This window comes from Peromyscus leucopus, chromosome 6 (genome assembly GCF_004664715.2).
Source record: "Peromyscus leucopus breed LL Stock chromosome 6, UCI_PerLeu_2.1, whole genome shotgun sequence".
NCBI lineage: Eukaryota > Metazoa > Chordata > Mammalia > Rodentia > Cricetidae > Peromyscus > Peromyscus leucopus.
This window is the reverse complement of record NC_051068.1, coordinates 95,490,729-95,512,695: the sequence shown is the minus strand read 5'-3', so window position 1 is coordinate 95,512,695 and position 21,967 is coordinate 95,490,729. Positions and strand designations below refer to the sequence as shown.

Genomic DNA, 21,967 nt, shown 5'->3' with positions numbered 1-21,967 from the left:
CGTGGGGTACAGACAGAAAGAACAGACGTGGAAACACAATCAGCACGTGTTGTCCTAATAAAGTGGACTCTGAGAGACCGGTAACAGGCAACGGCATAAATTAATGCTGAAGGTTTGTGGTTCAGTGTGAAATGTCACTTGATAGGGGCAACCTCTCCACCTAAAATTCTACTGACAAGAATACCTGAAATAAAAGAGAAGACTAGCTACTTAGGCAGAAAATTCAACCAGAATAATCCTAACGGCTAGGTTAATGCTGCCCAGAATAAATGTAAAAAAAAGTTTTGTTTTTTTTAAATCAAAGTTAGTTAACCCACAAAGTACCAATATTCCATAAATTTCCTCCACCTTGTAAAAGTTTTATGTAAAGGAATTAAAATCTTTTAATCACCCCACCGTGTACAGCTTTTATGCAAATCTTTTTTTTTTTTCTTCAAATCTTTTAATCTCCTCCACCCCGCAAAGCTTTCCTTTATGCAGAGGGCTCCCTCCGCTCCTGAAAGTCGGCGGTCGGTCGCAGCAGCACATCACTGTCCTCCACGGCCTTTGCACTGAGCCCTTTAAAACTAGCCAATCTCAAGGACTGGGAGGCCAGAGCCCGGGGAAAACACACAGTCACCATCTGCATTAGAATAAAAAGGAAGTGGACTTCCTGCCCCGGTGTGCTTGCTAGTCCAGTCTGGGTCACCATGTTCTTTTTGTTTGTTTGTTTGTTTCCAAAAGAAATTGCCTTGAGGAACTACTTCTACCTTGTTCATGTGTTTCTTTGTATGGCACTGAAGGGATCTATTGTTTTTGTTTTTAACATTAAGATAGGGGTAAGAATCAGAAGGAAGGATTGCCAGAAAAAATGAGGATCTATCTATCTGTATTAGCCAATCCTCAAATACTACCTATAAACCAAACAAAAAGTAAATCAACAAGAGGAGTTTTGGGAGAGCATCTCACTCCTGTGTTCTAGCCAAGCCCTTGGAAGAGGGTCATTGTTAATTACAGCTGTGAACGCTCCAGGAACACATGGATCTGGTCAAGTTGGGAAAGTAAAACGGTGATCCATATTTAGGACTTCTAACTCTAGATGTGAACTTACCACATCTACAGAGCAGACTTTTGAAGTGAGCCCTATCTCGTACAGTGTAAGCGAATTTGGCCTGAAGGGGGAATAATTGACATGCTCGCTGTATCTGTGGATTATGTATGATATTACAAGCACGTACATATACAGGCATGTAATATACAGATGAATATGTAGTTCATGCAGACTCCCACGGAGCAGTAACATCATTTACTCTAGCTGGTGAGGAAACTGAAAATGAGGGAGATGAATGTCCGAGTGAATGTGGACTGATCACTAAGGGATCTATGATTGAAGCCCATGACATTTCTGCTCCGTGATGGCTTCGTTTCTTCATCCATGAATGAAATCCATTCATAAGAACTTGTTGGGATAATCAAACAACACAGCCTCCCTTAACTACCACTCAGACAAGAGAGACCCATTATTAACCTATTTGTACTGTTTGGTTTTCATTGAAGAAAAAGTAGTATGAACTTTGGTTAAATTTAAGAAAGAATCAGATTAGGGTCTCCAGGAACATAAATGACACTCTATCAACCTTAGTTACATCCACCCTCAGTTTTCTTTCAGTACTGTGAGGCCTTGGAGAGCAGGGTCAACTCAGCATTGGAATCACAGAGAACATGTGAGCAACTTTTCATTGTGTGAATCAATGGAGGGCTAATAGAACTACAAAAGCCTTGAAGACAGAAAGTTTACATAGGAAATCTGTATTTGGAGACTGGGACTCCAAGGGCCTCGCTTCTGCTCTGCGGAAATGACCTCGTTTGAGTAGTCTGGCCTCATTAGGACCTACGGCCCTAGTGCAGGTCCAATCTACATTGTTATCTTGGTGATGACGTCAAGATAGTTTCAGGCTTTGAACTCCTCAGTGAGTCGCCATTGTTGTCAGGAGGAGGGGAGTTAGTTCCCTTTGCCAGCTTACCAGGCTCTGGTTCTGCTGCTCACCCTTCCAGCTGCTTCTCTGGCCACCTTCCCCGCCCCCGCGTCCCACCCAGCGTCTCCTGCCACCTGCTTTGGCACTTCTATTAATGTAAGTAAAATTCTCCTGTCTCCTTCAACCTGGAGCTTGGCACTTGGTGGGAATCCAATAAACGCATCCTTTGTTTTTTGATTTTTTGAGACAGGGTTTTTCTATGTAGCCATGGCTGTCCTGGAACTCACTCTGTACACCAGGCTGGCCTTAGACTCACAGAGATCCACCTGCCTCTGCCTCCCAAGTGCTGGGATTAAAGGTGTGTGCCGCCACCGCCCAGCTTAATGAATGTGCTTTGTTGTTGTTGTTGTTGTTGTTTTCGAGACAGGGTTTCTCTGTGTAGCTTTGCGCCTTTTCTGCAACTAGCTTGGTAGACCAGGCTGGCCTTGAACTCACAGAGATCCGCCTGCCTCTGCCTCCCAAGTGCTGGGATTAAAGGCGTGCACCACTTCCTGGCATGAATGCATTTTTAATGATTTTTTGATGATTTTTCTTAGGAAAGGGTATGTTAATCATTAAAACGGAAAACCCCTATTACATGCTATTAGTCAGGTCCAGTTTTCTGTCTCACACACAAACATACTCACACAGACACACACACACCCATTTTTACCAAAGGCCATCACTGCCTTCCTACCTCATGTTTCATCTGGAAGTTCTGCACAAGGTTGAGGTCGGTGAACATCCGAATGGTACACAGTGCTGTTTCCAGGTCAGATAGCTCAAAGTCACTGAAGCTGAAGTCCGTAATTCTAAGGGTTTGGGCAGATGGTACCACAGCAGCCTTGATGAAGAGAAGACAATGAAATAAAGCTGTGAACTAAGAGAGCAGTTAGTCACGACGTTTTCTTCCTTCTCTGTGGGAAAACAAAATATGTTGTTTATTTTATCTTTCCTTTCAGCATTGCCGTGGTTGGGGTCTGGAAAGTTCCCGAAAATGGTCTTATGTTAAAGGTTTGTTCTCCAGCCTAGTACTATTGGGATGTCTTAGTTTGGGTTTCTATTGCTGTGGAAAACAACATGACCAAAAGCAACTTGTGGTGGAAGAGATTTCGTCATCTTACAAAGTGTAGTCCGTCATCCAAGGAAGTCAGGGAAGGAACTCAAAGTAGGAACCTGGTGGCGAGGACGGGTACAGAGGCCATGGAGGGGTGCTGCTTACTGGTTGGATCCTTATGGCTTGATTAGCTACTTTCTTACAGCACCCAGCACCACCAGCCCAGGGGTGGCACTGCCCACAGCCAGCTGTGCCTAGCCACGTCAATCATCAATCAAGAAAATGCACAATGGCTTGCCCACATGCCAATCTGGTTGGGGCATTTCCTCTATCTAGGTTCCCTCTTCCAAAATGGCTTGCGTCAAGCTTATATAAAACTAGCCAGCACACGGGAGGTAGTAGAATACTCCAGAGGCGGAACTCGGGGTGAAAATTAGATTACTGGAAGTATGCCCTAGAATGGGAGACTCTGGAGCCTTCTTTTCCTCTTACTGAAAGCACTACTGGATGCCATGGGACGAACAGCTTGCTCGACCAGGCTTCTCCCATAATGCACTGTGTCAACCCCAGACCCCAAAGCAGTTGACGTGACTTGATGACGTACTACAAACTCTGAAACCATAAGCTCACATAAACGTCCCCTTTTTCAGTTGGTTCTCTCAGGTATGTTGTCAAGCGATAGCAAACTGCAATAGACTAGACCTCTTTTATCACAAGATCCCCCTACGCCTTTTAAACCGACTCATAAGGGCTTAACTAATAGGATTCCAGATAGGTGAAAGAGAGAGGCTTGCCGCCATGAGACTGCACTTCAAATGGAAAGCAGCCCAGAGGACACCGATAATCTGGCCCTTTTATACCTCTGATTCATTTGACAGATGCAACTATCTGGAACTATTCCATTCCTGGAAGTCAAGCAGGAAGCAAGGTAAAAATAATGGTCCAAGCAATTTATATTTCATTCATACAAAAACCTTACGGATATGCACCCATTTCTTTAGCTACACTAACTTAGGCACAAAGAGGGCAGGTAAGGAAAGGAGCCGGGATTCCAAGACAGCACACTGCCGAGCTCAGATCTGACCTCACTGCTACTCTGTAGAGTCTACAGCGTAGACTAATGTGGATTCTCACCCAGCTTGAGCATGTCAATCACCTACAGGGTTAATAAAAGCACTTGTGTGGGAATTTCCACTTAGTCCGCTGCAGGTGGCCGTGGGAAGCTGATTTTGTTTGTATTTTGGAAGGGGTGGCTCTGATTTTTTAACTGAAACCCTTGGCTTTGACTTGATAGACATTTAATTGTAGCAAGCCCCCGGAGCATCTTCAAAGACCTTGTTCTCTTCATCGGTCTCTCCTCCTTTGCACCATCGGCTTCAGCGAGCCTCTGCTCGTTGCTAAATTCCCCTAGGGCAGACGTACAGTAGGACTTACCACCTACAGTAGGACTAAGTGCCCCATGGTGCTAGCCCCTCTCTGGGAACACTTGCTAAGGGACATCAATGACTGTAACTCACTTTCATGGTTCCTATGCTTTTCTATAAATTAGCATAAATACTTAAGAGTAACTGAGAAGGGGGGAATTGAATCTTATTCTCTTTGCTTAACGCGACACAACAATTCTCATTTTATTTAAAGATGGGCCTCCTACAAAGCTCAGGCTAACGTGGAACCTGTGATCTTCCTCCCTTAGCTTTGCCACTATTGGCATGATAGGCATGCACCAAGGTTCTTAAAGTTCCAAAGCTTCCGTGGAGGATGAGGCCCATGGGACCTGCCTGCCCGTGTTGGGGCAGTCCTGCAAGTTCATCCAAACTCGCTGTCAAAACCACCTGACTTGTTATGCTGTCTATGTGTTAGGAAAATTAAGCAGGAACATGATCTTTCTAAAGCATCAATGAAAGAGTAACTGGCCAAGGCCAAGGCCAAGGAGCCCCGGCAGCCTCACTGCTCTCCTGTCTTCTTGCTGGAGCCAATGGCTACTTGAACTTGTAGGGCCTGCTGCTCCCCCAACCCATGGGCCATTTGCTCTAGGGGAATGCAACTGAGTATGACTATTTGTGTGAGCCTTACCAGGCTGAGAGTGGCCTGATGAAAAGAGCCTTTTGTTTACTGAGAAAAGTAATATCAAGGGTGGAAAGAGTTGCCAAAGCCTTTAAGTTTCCTAACATTCAGACGGCACTCTCCCGTCTTCCCTTCAACTTTCCTGAACGAAAGCCATCATAATACTAAAATCTCCCAGAGGAACTGAGAGCTGTATAACCCCCCTACCTTCAAAGCTATTCCACCTGCTCATGGTGGCTGTCATGTTTCTCCTCACATACACCAGACTGTTCCATTCTGGAAGACTCTTCCCCTAAGACAAAAATTCACAAGAAAATATGTACTCTATAAAGCCAGTCCCATGGACTTTACTGTGGGCTGGAACGGGGAAGACAACTGAAAATGTTTAGAAAAAGGTCTCACTGTTTACAGTGGCTTCCAGCATCAGAGATGGAGCAACTCCAGCTGAGGAGGAGGAGGAAACAGAGAGCAGCTGCTTTCTTTAAGCGACTCCACTAGACAAGAACAGATGTTTTATTCTTAAGCATTATTTTTCTTATAGCAGGACACTCTCTTCCTTTTCTTCCACGAGGCATATTCTACAGCTGCAGGGGAGGCGGCCCACACAGCCCAGGCCTCTCCCTTGTGCATGGATTCTCCGGCTCTCAGACTGACAGGAAAGCAGCTTCCTTTCTGCCTTCACTCGCTACCACACCACAGCACAAACAGACTCCATGAACTGACCCGGCAGAGACACGCACACATTTTCCATGAGAGCCTTGTAGTCAGATACGGGGTTCAGAACGTGGATTGGCCACTAACAAGGCTTGAGAAAGTCAGAGATCCCTTAAAGCCCTTCTTCTTCCATCATATAAGATGTCAACTTTCTCTTTGTTTTTCTCACTGTTTCAGAAGATGAAATATTGTACATTTTCCATTTAATAGCAGAGGCCGAAGTGTGTCGTATTTGGGGGTAGAGCAGTCTGGTACAATTCTCAGAGCTTCTTTTAGTACAGTTTTACGTACTAGAATTTAGAAAGTGAGACGCCAGACAGGGACACAGGTAGGCTAACTGCAGATCTTCACTTCCCTTTTCCGGTGAATGTGGCACCCCAGTCACATCCCAAGCTCCGTAGCAGACCACTTGCTACAGCCTCCCCTCCCTGCCTGCCCCCCATCTCCAGGTGATCATACAGACCTTCCCCTTCAGCTCTTCTTCCCTCCCCTCATCTTGTCATCCCAGCCCCCAACTCCAGCAGGACTTCCCTGGGAACCCACCAGCCAGCCCTGCCAGAGAAGCAAGTAGGCCAGCAAAGCAGGGAAGCAAGCTTTCATATTGTCTTACTCCCTCATCTTCTCTAAGTCCAGCTACCCAGTCTCATCCCCAGCTATGGGGCAGACTACCTGATGTGGCCTCTCCTCGTTCTCTCTGTCCATTCCCAGGGGGTGAAGGAGATCCTGGTGGGACATCCTGCTTTCCTCCCTCTGGTGGACCCCCTCAGCCTCCCCTTCTTAGTCCAGCCCCACTCCGGAGTGTCCGGTCCCAATACAGAGAAACATACTTTCCCCTGAAGCTCCAGTGGCCACACCTATCAAGATCCCAGAAGAACGTCTTTCAAGGCAACACACAGCCATCACAACCTCCTAAGAACCAGAGAGGACAACAGAAGTCAAGGAACAAAACGCTCACCCAACAAAGACAAGACCAGACATCAGCACCCAGAATTACAGTCATCCCAAACCCAGATGCTCAGACAACAGGGTAAAAACACAGTCAGTACCAGCCAGGACAAAGTCTCCAGTAGAGTCCAGCTATCCTACCACAGCAGGCCCCGAGAACCGCAACAGTGCTAAGCACAAGACAAAGACCTTAAAATAACGTTTATGAATATGATGGAGGTCCCTAAAGAGGAAATGAATAAATCCCTTAAAACACAAAGAAAAACTGGAATGAAATAAATAAAACAGTTCAAGACCCGAAAGGAGAAACAGAATCAATAAAGAAAACCCAAACTGAGGAAAATCTGGAAATGAAAAAGTAAGGAATTCAAACAGGAATTTCATAGGCAAGACTCACCAACTTGCAAACACACACACACACACACACACACACACACACACACACACACATCTAAAAGAACATCCATTATGATCAAGTAGGCTTTATGCCAGAAATGCAGGGATGGTTAAACATACATAAGTTGACAAATGTAATTCACTATATAAAGAAAGGGAAAGACAAAAACCACATGATCATCTTACAAGATACAGAAAAGGCCTTTGACAAAGTCTAACACCCTTTCATGATAACAGTCTTGGAAAGCTTAGAGATATAAGGGACATACATCAATAAAATAAAAGTAGTTAACAGAGATCCCATGGCCAACTTTAATGGAGAGAAATTCAAAGCAACTCTACTAAAATCAGGAACAAGACAAGGCTGTCCACTCTCTCCATATCTATTCAGTGTAGTATTTGGAGTCTTAATTAGAACAATAAAATGCCTGAAGGAGATCAAGGCATACAAATTACAAAGGATAAAGTCAAAGTTTCTATATTTGCAGATGATATGATATCATACATAAGTGACCTAAAAATTCCCCTGGGAAACTCCTACAGCTGATAAATACTTTCAGCAAAGTAGTTGGATACAAAATTAACTAACGAAAACCAGCAGCCTTCCTACATACAAATGACAAATGGACTGAAAAAGAAACCATGGAAACAACACCTTCCACAATAGCCTCAATTAATATAAAACATCTTGGGGTAACTCTAACCAAGCAAGTGAAAGACTTGTATGAAAAAACATTAATCATATTTAAGAGAGAATGTGAAGAAGATATCAGAAGATGGAAAGATCTCTCATGCTCATGGATCAGTAGCATTAACATAGTAAAAATGGCCATCTTATTAAAACCTATATACAGATTCACTGTAATTCCCATTAAAATTCCAACATAATTCTTCACAGAAGTTGAAAGGACAATTTTCAGCTTCATACGGAAAATTTAAAAAAAAAAAACAACCCAGGATAGCTAATACAGTCCTGGGTAATAAAAGAACAATGGGAGATATCATTACCTCCTATTTCAAGCTATACAACAGAGCTATAGTAATAAAAACTGCATGGTATCAGCACAAAAACAGACACATTGATCAATGGAATCAAATTGAAGCCCCAAAAATAATTCCACAAACATGGACACCTGATTTTATAAAGAAGTCAGAAATACACACTTGAAAGTATCTGCAACAAATGGTGCTGGTCAAACTGTAGATGCATGTAGATGAAGCCAAACAGATCCACACTTACCACACTGTAAAATGCACCTCCACAAGGACTAAAGACATCAACAAAAACTAGATAAACTGAATCTGACAGAAAAGAGTGTAGGAATAGCCTTGAACTCATTGGCACAGGAAAAGACTTTTAGAACAAAACTCCACTAGCTCAAGCACAAAGATCAACAATTATTAAATGGGAACTCATGAAACTGAAAAGCTTCTGCATGGCAAAGGACATTGTCATTCAGACAGAGGCAGCCTACAAAACTGGAAAAGATTTTTAGCAATTCCATACCCAACAGAGGGCTAATATCCAAAATATGTAAAGAACTCAAGAAACTAGATATCAAGAACACAAAACAAGTAAACACAGGGGTACAACTCTAACCAGCACATTCTCAAATTGGAATCTCAAATGGCTGAGAAACACTTAAAGAAATGTTCATTGTCCTTAGTCGTCAGGGAAATGCAAATCAAAACTACTTTGAGATTTTATGTTATACCCAGAGTGGCTAAGAACAATAAAACAAATGACAGTTCATGTTGATGAGGATGTGGAGTAAGGGGAACACTCCTCCATTGCTGGTGGGTGTGCAAACTTGTATAGCCACTATGGAAAATCAGTGTGGTGGTTCCTCAGGAAGATCATCATCGATCTACCTCAAGACCTAGCTATACCATTCTTGGGTATATACCTGAAGGATACTTCATCCTACCAGAGACACATATGCTCAACTATGTTCACTGCTGCAATATTCATAATAGCCAGAAATTGGAAATAACCTAGATGTTTCTCAACAGATAACTGGATAAAAAAAAAAATGTGGTACATGGTTAGACAATGGAATATTACTCAGCCATTAAAAAATGAAATCATGAAATTCACAGGTAAATGGATGAAACTAGAAAAAAAAATCATCCTGAGTGAGGTATCCCAGACCAAGAAAGACAAAAATTGTATGTATTTGCATATGTGTGGATATTAGCTGTAAGTCAACGATAACCAAGCTACAATACATAGAACTGCAGAGGACCAGAAAAAACTTCAGCTACATAGAAGCCTGTTTGTTTTCTAATGAGAGACAGAAAGGGAGTGGATCCAGATGGGCAGGAACATGGGGAAGAACTTCAAGGAGTAGAGGGAGGAGAACCCTGATGAGAATGTATTATCTGAAGAAAAAAAATGTATTTTCAAAACAAGGGGGAAAAAGAACATAGAAAGTGAGATTTCTATATGAATTTCATGGAACAATACAATTTATTGCACTATAGTTTTGAAGCCAAAGATAACACACAACACATTTTAAAGAACTGTTTAACAATAAGGTATCACACATATGAATTTGCATATAGACTTGGTTGAAAGGTTCATTTGAAGATTAGGGCAATAGTTCAATCAATGCAGCTCTTGTGGGGCAAACCAGAGAACCTGAGTTAGATTTCCATCCATGAATAGCCAGGTTCAATGGTGTGCACCTATAACCCCAGTGTTCTGGACAAGAGGCTCCCTGAACTTTCTGGCCAGCTAGCCCAGCAGCAGCTTCAGTCAGAGACCCTGTCCCCAAATATAAGGTGGCATGTGAATGGGGAAGATACCTGACCTGGAACTCTAGTGTCCACATGCAGTGCACATACATGTGTCCCTATACATATGCATGCACTTATATGTACACACCACACCTCACATGCACACACAAAATACAACATAGGACAGATTTGAATGTCAAACTAAAGTGGTGCCACATGAGAAAATATTGAGGGAAACTATGGAGGGAAGTGTAACTCTACAGAACATAGGGTTCCTTATCTACTACTCAAATATCTAGTATGGGTGATGTAGGTGGTAGCCAATAGGCCAATGGCTTTCTGACTCTAGTCTATGTGGCTGATGATATGTCTAGATATGATGCAATAGTGCAGATATGTTTCGTTCCACGAACTCATTCCTGGGGTCATTCAGTGATGTCTTCAAATGATTTGAAAGAAAACATTTGTCTTTCTGTCTAAAATAATCAAGGAAGTCTGCATTTTCTCAGTTGAACCCTGACAATGGTCTATTTGGTAACAAAAGTAATTGTAGACAACAGACTCTCAAGGCTCAGAATCTGAGACTGGATAATTGATACAGATGAGTCAAGAAGCAGAAGGAACCATGATTCCATTAGAGTAGCATATACAAATCATTAAAAATACAACTTCCTGAGTCCAATGCTGAGCTACTGAAGTAGAAAAGCCAGGAGCACGCCCTCCCTTCCCATCTGTGTGTTGCAATGAGCCTTCCAAGTAATTCTGATGGATGCAAAAATGTGAGAACCACTGCATTAGGAGAGGTCATCCACATCAATGACACAGCCGTTTACATGGTCACTGTGGCCGTCTTCACTGAAATGCCTTTTTGTGGGTCCAGTGGTAACTGCCATGCCACAGTCTAATGGGCAGAAACCACAGGTGAGCCGGCTGCTACTCACTACTACTTCAGAAGAATGAAATACAGACGATGCTCTAGACTTCAATTTTTTGGTTCAAACTGTGGTTAGAAAACAAGAGCATTTGCGGATTTCCTGAAAGAATCTTCTAGAAACAAAAATCCAGATGCTGAATTACAATCCATGTTGAAATCAGACATGCCACAGACATGTTGAAATCTCCCATGTCCAAGTTAGAGCACTGATTAAGACAGAGTGGGACACCAAGAAATGGAATTGAGACACTTGGGTACAGCTGCACAGGTACAACTCTCTCAGACAAGAGTACCTTTATAATTTCACAGTGCCTGATACCTCTCAGTCACAGTTATTATATTTTGTGATTTATGTATACAATACACACACAGTATATTTGAAAAAACTAGTCCCTGTATAGATTAAAAGGTAAATATTCAATGAACGACTAGGTTTCTAAACTCATCAACCACATCAACAGTTTTCCATAACATGTAGATGTGTTTCCTATGAGTTTCACTTACAAACCACTATAATACAAATGTCAGTATTGCCAATGAATCCCACCACATCAGGAACAGCAACCCATGTGGTAGTTGTCTTATTCCCTTACAGCTCTACTACTCATTTCTTTTGAAAAAATTAAAATTACAGCCAGATTTCGGTTTCTTTCATTTGCATTATGTATACCTGATAACTTAAACATCAGTTTCACCTCTCAGTGCATTGGCAAGTTTGACGCTTCTGTGCTCAAAGACACTAGGAATCCAGGAAGAGAAAGCACTAGCCTACATATTTCTCACTTTGTGAGCAATCACAGTGGGAAGTCACTTAGACCATTTTAGATTATATTCAACAAGTAGGGAACTCGCTACAGATTATAAACAAATGGTTTTACATTTAATCTTGAAACATGGGGTCCATTTTCCCTCTGGAAGTCTCCTCCCTACCTGTGCATATAATTTCTAGAGGGCTTATTATACCTTTAGGACTTGTGAAACAAAGTTTGCCACATGACAGAGCCCTAAAGACCTCAACACTGCTACTACTTACAATAACTAAAACTCAGTGGAGGTACGTGCACCAGGGAGCTCGTCACCATGGCTCTGGAGGGTAACCTCTTTTATTATGTTCTTTTATAGATGAAGAAAGGGAGGCATAGAGAAGTCACATCTGCTTGAGACCATAATAACCCTTAAGAAGTCTGGATCTATCAACAGTTAAAAAACTGCTTTATATATTTTTAAAATAATATTATGTTACTATAGTTCTTAATGTATGATTTCCGTGAATACCATTAAGAATGTGAGCATGGAAAATAGCACACTTGGGTAAAATAAATGTAATAATCATCTAAAAGTTATTGAATTTCTTGTTTTGGGTGAAGGCCTCATTAAAAGGGCTTCTATTTTGCCTGTGGGAATGTCTCTGGTCACCTCAGCAGAAACTAAAGATGTGGGCACAGAGTTACACAATCTGTTTGATTGTGTATTCTTTATACACACACACACACACACACACACACACACACACACACACACACACACATATATATATAAAAGTCACATTGATATCAGGGCATTCGGTCTGCCTTAGGTCTTAAGTGTCAGCTCTCATGCCCAAAATAAAAATCATGGCAACTTCATAAAAGGCTCCTTTTGCACAAGGAATATTTATTAAAATAAGTCTGAAAAGAAGGGCAGCTATTGAACTTGATCCTCCACAAAATGTCAGATTCTTCCAATTAGTGTCAATGTTTTATAAAGTCATTTTTGTTTCACTTCTCTTTGATATTTGGTCAAGAAAAATGAGGGATTTCCATCAGTTCTCATTTTAAGGGAAAATGTTTTCAGGGATCAAATGAGTGTATTTGAGAGGCAGTAGCAGTGGTTCAAAGAAAGGTCTCCTGCCTAGTGTGGGCATTGTCCTGCGGGCCCTGACCAGTACACTCATCTCAAGGATACCACACAAAGGATGACAACGCCATTTCAGCCCTTGAAGAAGGCCATTGTCACAGCCACTACCTTACACCCTGCTGAAGGCTGCTGCCTCTCCGCCCCACTTCCAAACTCTCATAAAACGTATCTTAAAAAATGGGCATATACCCAAGGAATGCTCAATCATATCACTAAGATACATGCTCAACTATGTTCACAGCAGCCAGAACCTGGAAACAACCTAGATGCCCATCAACTGAAGAATGATTAAGAAAATGTGGTATATATACACAATGGAGTATTACTCAGCAGAGAAAAACAATGGCAGCATGAAATTTGCAGGCAAATGGATGGACTAGAAAATATCATCCTGAGTGAGGTAACCCAAACCCAGAAGGACGAACATGGTATGTACTCACTCATAAGTGGATTCTAGATGTAAAGCAAACAATCAGACTGCAACCCACAGAACCAGGGAGGCTCCATAGCAGGGGGGACCCTAGGATGACTGTGGCTTGTAATAAGTTTTGGTTTCACTTCATTACTGGGCAAGCCTCAATGAAACATTTCACTATTAGGATAAGAATTTGTACTATATCAAGCTGATAATTTAAATAAATAAATAAATAAATAAATAAATAAATAAATAAATAAATGAAAAAAAATGAAGCTCACACAGCTTTTTGTGCTGTTAGAGTACATCTTTTCCCCAGACAGAGGTACATTCAACTACAGATGAGAAGAACTCTGAAGACAGTTAGGTGCATGAGGCACAGTTTGGAGCCCAGTCTTCCAGAGGGATGTGTGTAAGGCACAGAGGCGGCAGACTTGAATTTCATTTTCCTTAATTACTTTATCAATATAATGTTTCCTCCTTTCTTACATTAAATAAGTAGTTCCTTTAAACTTTAGTAGGGAAGATGAGTATTAAAAACTTGGATAATGAGCTTAACAGTTTTTAAAAATCATACAACAAAGGCATAATGATAAGATTCTGATAAGATATAAATACTTAAAAGTATAAACTTAGTGGAACTTATGAGTACACTTTAATATACACAGATCTGCTTTATGTTGCTTACCTGCTCCCCCATACAAAACTTATTTTAAAAACTGTGGTGTTTCCAAACTACACATAGCCATTGTGTACGAGAAGTTCAATAACAGAGTCTCCATATTTGGAAATAAGATTATGGCTGGAAACTGTCCACTTGTGAAAATCAAAGTGAGATAGGAAGAATCAAATAGATAACCTACCGAAGTCTTGCCCATGTGAAAAAGATGTAACTGTTTTAATGTTTTAGACTTCTCTAAAAGAGGATGCCTCCATTGACAGGCCAGAGGTTGCTTTAGACTCTAACCCAATTTAAGGGAGCCAATCCCTCATGGAGGCCACAGGCCACTGCAGTTCAGTAGCCCTGGGTATCATCTAGACCACAGGACCAACTCTTGGTTAAACCATCTGACCAAAAGTTTCAAGTTCTAATTTGTCAGTCTTGAAAGAATTTCCCCAAAGCAAAGGGGCAATGAGAATCTATACACTGGCATTGGCATGATTTGGGTCAGGTCCTGCCTCTCTCCTTCACCATGGCCACCCACAACAGGCCAAGATGCCTGACTGAGGCTGGACTCACATGGCATTTCTTTCTTCGAGAGGTGAATTCTGTCCTAGGAAATCCTACCTCAGTGGCTACCACAGCCCATCCTTTCTAATTTGGTTCTCAAATAAGGAGTCCCAGAGCCTTTTTAAGATGCCAAAAAATCAGTTAGCTTCTAGATACAACGTCCACGATTCTATAAAATGCTGCAAAGCTGTGACTAAATGCACCAGAACTAAGTCAGTGTAAACCAAGTAGTTTATTTATTTTAATATGTATCTATCTATTGCTTTTCTTATAGGACCAGAACACAGAAAAAGTAATCAGTCACCCAGTCAATCAAGCACACATTCATTTTCCAATTGTTTGTCTAATTGAACTTATATCCTGTATCTTTCTTTAAGAGGTTTATTAATTTTTATTTCATGTGCATAACTGTTTGCCCGTACATATAAATGGGTATCATCTGTGTATTTGGCACCTGAAGAGGCCAGACAAGGGCATTGGATCCCAGATGCCTAGAACAGAAATTACAGATGGTTGAAAGCTACAGACAGCGTGGATGCCGGGAACCAAACCCAGGTCCTTTGCAAGAGTAGTTAATGTTCTCAACTGCCAAATCATCTCCCAGCTCTATATTCCTGTATCTTAATTAACTTCTTAGAGCCATGATAAGTGACAAGGGCTCTTTTATTGCTTTCCCAGTAACTGTGACTAAGGATCATCAAAAAGATACATACAGGGCAACATGCTCAGTTGAAAGGCTCTATTTCTGTTGTGCTCAATGTTAATCCAAGAGAAGGGCAGACTAAAAATGTGATAAAAAAAAAAAAAAAAAAAAAAAAAAACATCAAGTTAAGCTGGGTGGGGGACGGAGGCAAAGGGGGATGAGGTTTTGGATTTCCTATCAATGCTTTTGTTATGACTAGAGAATTTTATTCCGGATATAGGCATACACATTTGGTACATAGGTTGCTTAGTCTCTTAAGAGTAAAATTTCAAAATAAAAGTTAAAACATTTGACAGCTTCAGAATTTATTTTACAGTTGGAATTGATATAAACAAGCAAACACATGGCAAAGACAGTGATGTGGGGAACTGCTCGGTTATGCAGACACCTGGGTAGTTGGAGCTGAAGAAGAATTTTTATTTAGTTGACATAAAACTAGAATTGAAAGCCGTTGCTGAATTTCAACCAATTTAAATAAATTACTTGACCCACAAAAGATGTAACCCTACATTTCTCAATGCAGCTGCCAGACATCTATTTTCCAAATGGAACAACAGATGGTTCCGAACAATGCGGCTGTGCAGAAATTTCAGCCAGAGTGTTTTTCTCTTGCTAAAATTATAGGCATAATTGAGAAAGCCAAGTTCAGACTTTTGTGAAAGACTCCACTATTTCTGAAGTGTAAAACAGTTTCACACCCCAGTGCCGTTCTTAGTGTTGTCTTTAGAAGGTGCTGCGTTTGCTCTTTGGATTCCCATCTGACACCCGACAAGGTGTAACTTTTCCTTTACTTTGACACTCACTAATGATTTGCCGGGCTTGAGAACACAAAACCATTTCCCACTCACGGTGTACATTTATTTGAAAACCAGATCGTGTTGATGGAGTAGGCAAATGTGCCCATTAACTTGGGTGAGGCGGCTCACACCTATACTTCTAGGACATGGGAGCCTAAGGCAAGAGGAAGATCAGGTGTTCAAGTGAGTTCCAGGCCAGGCCCGGCTACTGTGTAAGAGCCTGTCTCCTGTCTCAAAAAAAAAGTGTCAATTAAGCCCAAGGCAAATGATACTTTTAAACCCAATACCTCTGTAAACTCTGTGTGACCTTTCCGATAAAATTACCTAGTGATTCCTTTGCTGTCCTTGCTAGATGACTCATGTTCTTACAATTTAACTTCGAAGGTCTTCAAGGCCTCTTTCTACTGGCCTTTTAACTCATCGGTTCAGGGGCTCTGCAACAAAGTATGAACTTATATCTCACTCCCTCTCCTGCGTGGCTGGCCGTGTGAACTTGAAGTTCTTTGGCTTTTCTAGGCACCAGTATGGTCTTCACAAGACAGCTGTAGTTTCCATGAGAACACGTTGATAAAGCATGAAAAAGCTATCTTCTGGCAAGCTAGGGTGTCGATAACAATGAGAGGGAATTTCTAGAATCTGTTCAAACTTTCCATTCCTTACATGTACAATTCTTTTTCTCAGACAGACCTCGCTGTGCCTCAGCCACCGATTTAAAATGCAAGCATTGTAAGTGTATTAAGTGTACTGTGGAGTGTTAAGTCTAAATGCCTCAGATTTACATGGGCCGCTACCAAAACATTCCCAACCAAGATCCAGAGCATCTGGCATGTGTACTCACATGTTCCCCAGCCTTCATCTCACTGTATACTGAATAATGACCATGACTCCAGGAACTAACCTTATCTGATCCTGATTTCAAACACCCTGCCACAAACCATATGGTCAGAAATCAGATCGCTCTCAGTTCTCAACAGTGCGGATCTGGCGAGTGGTGACAACCAATCATCTGTCGTCATCTATTTCAGTCTCCCCAGTAAATGAAAATTAAGTTTATTTTTGTGAAAGAAAGAGGTAAACTTTGTAACAAGTACTGGAAAAAAATCAGGATAATAGACTAGCATTCCAAAGCCAACACTGGTGTTTTGCATTATCGGTAATTTTGTACCCTAGCAAGAAAGTACAGTTAATCAACATAAATAATTTCTGTGTCCATCTAAATATTTTCCACTAGGAAAAGCACTTGTATATTAATTAGATGGCTGTAGTCAGTGAGTTTTCAAAAGGAAGGATTACCGCTAAAGCCTGGAGCTCTCTCGTTTCTTCCTCGGCTGCTGAGGCGTGATAGGACAGGACCTGTGGGTAAAGACAGGAGTTCAGGTTACCCAGGCAGGACGACTGATGCACACAGAACAGCAGCTTGGAATGCTGCCCCCAACTTCCTCGGAATGCCGACTGCTGCTTGTGGTTTTCATCAACACGGTGAAACCTCCACTGAGGGTCGTGTGTGTGTGTGTGTGTGTGTGTGTGTGTGTGTGTGTGTGTGTGTGTGTGTGTGTGCCTGCCTGAAGTTACACTCCTTCATTTTAAAGAAAATCCTGACACTTTCACTCTGAGGCTGTTGCTATAACACAGGCATTATCTATAAGCCACTCTAGAAATGATTACTGGCTCACCCATGGCAGCAAGTGTTTATTCTGAACTGTTTTTCAGAAATCTACCTGTGTACAGAATAAGGGAATAAAACCATTGCATGAATAGATGTATTTAAATTGCTATTTGGAAGAAGAAGAAGAAGAAGAAGAAGAAGAAGAAGAAGAAGAAGAAGAAGAAGAAGAAGAAGAAGAAGAAGAAGAAGAGAAAGAGAGAGAGAAAGGAAGGAAAGAAAGAAAGAAAAAAGAAAGAGAGAGAGAGAAAGAAAGAGAGAGAGAGAGAGAGAGAGAGAAAGAAAGAAAGAAAGAAAGAAAGAAAGAAAGAAAGAAAGAAAGAAAGAAAGAAAGAAAAAAAGAAAGAAAGAAAGAAAAGAAAAGAAAACTGAAAACTGCGTGCTGGAATGCATGGTCATTGGTGTGTAAGATTTAAAGATCCTCGTAGAGTCTACACATCAAGGGCAGGGTAGAGAAAGGTGTCCACAGCAGCTAAGGAGGCCGGGGCTCTTTAGCTCACAATGGAACCAGGACGCAGTACTAGCCTAAGGTCGGGCTTACTTTAAATCTACTTGAGATAAGACTCATAATTGTCATTTTCAAAAATCATAACTTCCAAGTAACGAGGGACTATTTTAGATATTCCTTTTGAACAAAAACTGTGGCTGTACGGAATAGTTTATTTTATACTTTAAAGTTTTTATTTTAAAGTCCTATTTGACAGAGGCAACAATATTTACAGCCTCCCCAGGAAACCATCTGGATCAGAAGCTGCAGGATCAAAGTTCATGGACCGTTGTTTGAAAGAGACACAATTTTTGCCTTTTCCTGATTTCCTGTATTTATTTTTCCATTTCCTTACTTTCAATTCTCTAAGACTGATAGGAGATTTCTTTTTTTAAAGCGTTCTTTAAAGGTATCCTCATGGAGAGACCGGGGGAGATGAACAGGGAAGGGACAGACTTGGAGATGGTAGGCATCTGTGTGAATGAAGTACAGAAGGCCAACACTGCTTTATGCAGAAAAAGCAGGGGATGGGTCAGAGTCTTGGTTTGATCATCTGAGCCTTGGCAAGAGTCAAATACTTGGAATCTACTTTCTTTCGCTTTTAAATAAGTGCACTGATATCACTGTGAGAACCCAGTGTTTTCTGTGGGGATGCAAAGCCAGAGCACACATACACACTGCGCAAGTTGGGAGGGAAAGGAAAAGCCAAGCGTGTGACTAAGCAGACCAAATCCCTTCTGCCAGCTTCTTCCCACCTCCAATGTCACCATTTGCTTGGCCATGGCTCTCTCCACCGCTTCATACATCTGGGTGTTCTGGATCCCCAAGCCACAGAAGATAACAAAAGCTTCCAGAAACTGTTCATCGTTTTGGTTGAAAGGTTTAATCTTGCCGGTATTCTCCTCCATCTTATTGACAAGTTGGCAAACCCCTGTAACAATCCGAGAAATTGAGCAGAAATGACCGTTAGTCACCATAGCCCCAAGCAACCTTAATATTCACACCCAAAGATGTGAATGCCTGGCGTGTCCAAGTAAGAACGTGGGCTTCTAGAAACAAATGTAGGGAAGTAAGCCTGATTAATTTACATGAGCATTGGTTTCACACAGCCCTAGATGTATATCATCTATGATTCAAAAAAAAAAAAAAAAAATCCTAGAGAATTATTTTCCTCCAGATTGGTCATGAATTTTAGATCAGTTGAGTCCCCAAAGACAATTTGTCCTTTGGAAACTAACCGGATTTTTGTCCCTGTGCCAAGAGAACGGTTTTGCTGCAGATCTGAGTTTGGGGTCACATGGCCTGCCTGCCTTTACTGAGAAGTCAGAGTTTAAAAATACAGTTACATACAGCATAGAATACAGAAAACAGGCAAGTCCCACAGGCAGCTTCAAATACACACACCCAGGTATCCAAGGTGATCACGTGTGAGGAAGAAACACACAGGTACAATGACTACTTTAGAGATAAAAGCAGATTTAGTCCCTAAAGATTAGCATGACCTTCTAAGTCCTGCCCTCGCTGCTAGCTTCTAGGTCAGCCATGCAGTTAGGCAAGAACGGAGGATTACCGTAATGTTGTGATAAATCTTTACTCAGCGGGTGTTGCTATGGGAGTCTGTGTCTACAGAATGAGGCGGCTGCGCAGGAAGTTGGCATACACAGCCCACCATGGAGTAAAATGTGTTGTTAACGTTTTTTATCGCTTTGTCTTTAACTACAAGACTTCCTGTACACGCATGTCCACTGTGGGCTAGGCACTCGATTAGACACAAAACCTCCGGACCTCATGATTTTCCCTGGGAAGGAACACTAGAGGAACGAGGAAAGGGTGGTCGCGTTTACCCATAGCCACACAGCACACACGAGTCTAAAATCCACCTCTGTCTTGGCCTACTCCTAACTTCGTTCACAGCAACACTCAGACTGTACCGTGAGGGCCCACACCTTTGCCTTGGCCTTTGCATCACCGCCCAGCACGCTCCTGCCTATGTCCCAGGTGACGCCTGTATGTCCTTCACAACGAGGTCCTCAGCTTCCCACCTCACACACAGGCAGGCGCTTCTCTTCGCTAAGTTAACAGCAACACTTGGTGAATAATGTCAGATTTCAACTGTTTCTTTCTCAGCTCTAAGTAGGTTGGGCTTTGCAACCCCCTCCCTCTCCCCTCAATTCCACTTTCTCAGCTAACAAAATCCCTGGCAGACAGTAGAAACTTAGGAAAACCAAATGTTGAGTTAATGAAAAGATGCAGTACCCCGGTTCTGACCCGAGGTACTTTCCCATGAGATTATATCAACTATTAGCCCTTATTTTTCCTGGAGCACAAAAGATTTTCATGGTCTGTGATGACATCTGATTACATATTAATTCCCTCTGTCACCATGGCTGCACACTCTCTCCGTTTTAACACTGCAAGCGAGCTGGACTCTGCTTTTCACTTCTGTTTGCCTGTGTATATCGTGTGGGCTTTGTATCTGCATCAGTGCAGGGAGCCACCTTCCCAACACTATTCTATCATGAAGACACAGGAATGTGGAGACTGCAAGCAAAAAGACATGCATGAGATAGCAGTCGCCATCCATTATCTTAACAACACACACCCCGTATTTGGTAAAAACACAAGGGTTATGTCCTCTCATCTTTGCGGCTCCTCACGTTATAACTCTGGGATTGTTTATGTGGGCTCTGGCTGTCTCCCAGTTGGCATTTTCCCGGGAGTCATATGTTTCATGCTCTTACGCTCAGATCAGAGTGGAAGAGCCTTTCAGTTTTTACAGAAGTCATCTTCTATGTGGCAGTCGTTGCTCAGAAATAGGACTCGAGGATTGCTTCCTAACAGTCCCTGAAGGCTTACGGAGGAAAGTGACCGAGGACCTAGGATGTGCACATCAGGCAGTTTGCTGAGCTGTGCCCTAATTAAGTCTTTTACATAGTAACTCAAATTTCTCCTAGCTAAAAATCGCTGAACTCGTATGTTAAGAAGTAGTAATGGATCTGGAGAAGTAGTTCAGTGGTAGACTGCTGGCCTAATGTATGCAGAGCTCCGGGCAAAAAGAAAAAAGGGGAGGGGGGTAATTAAATTCTACCTCTGGAGTTGCTCAACAATTATTTAAGTGGAATGTCAAGTGACTATGAAGTCCACTGGAACAACCACAACCCAATGCAGAACAGATAACATGTCTGTGTTACAAACCACCACTACAGGTACAGAAATAGAGACGTAAGCTCCAGGGCAAGAAAGGGATACTGAAGACAAACAGCCTTTTAAGCACATAATTAAATTCTCTCTTGAAAATGGGCTGGGCAGCATTCATGCTTATCCCACTGATCTCATTAAATCCCTCAGAAAATTTAATTATAGCAAGCAAAAAAAAAAAAATACATGGGAAGGTTTATAAGAAACAAATGGGGTTCCTCTTAGAGAAAAATTTAAAGCTTGGGCACATTCATAGATTAAGTGTTCACCATTTCTTCACTAATGATCTGTGAGAAAATGGTTACATGCAATGGGGAAATATGAGTTGTTTATGTTTTTAACAACTATATAGAACCAAAGATAGAAGAAAATTATTTCGTGAATACCAACTAGTAAATATAATCATAAAGTCAAATAATACCCAAAGCCATATTAGGAGGGAAATGAAGCACTAACAAAACCAAACAGTAAATTATCAGTGTTCCCTAACATTACTAAGGGGCAGGGGTGGATCAATTATTCAGACATCACCTCCTGGGGCCACGGCAACGCTGAGTGCTGGCTGCACCAAGGAAACCACAAGGAGGGTGGCTCTGAAATCCGGCCGCTGCTTCCTTTTCAATAGTAATTCTGGGACTCAGAGTCCGCATCCAACCCCCTAGCATTTGGCAAAACAGGGTGAAGGCATACATTTTTCCAGAGCCACAGGTTCTCTCGACCACAAATGTGACCAT

At 41.8% G+C, this 21,967-nt stretch overlaps 1 protein-coding gene across 4 annotated transcripts in view; it reads right to left on the bottom strand.

Moving 5' to 3' along the window:
• The window catches only part of Pde5a (phosphodiesterase 5A), a 192,900-nt gene that overhangs the window by 39,985 nt on the left and 130,948 nt on the right, over window positions 1-21,967 (bottom strand). For all 4 annotated transcript variants that reach the window (XM_037207047.1, XM_037207046.1, XM_028881454.2 and 1 more), the window contains exons 10-12: window positions 18,791-18,966; window positions 17,179-17,238; window positions 2,692-2,838 (exon numbers count right to left, since the gene is read on the bottom strand). In XM_037207047.1, the coding sequence (XP_037062942.1) occupies window positions 2,692-2,838; window positions 17,179-17,238; window positions 18,791-18,966 (383 nt within the window). The remainder of the gene's footprint in view (window positions 1-2,691; window positions 2,839-17,178; window positions 17,239-18,790; window positions 18,967-21,967) is intronic.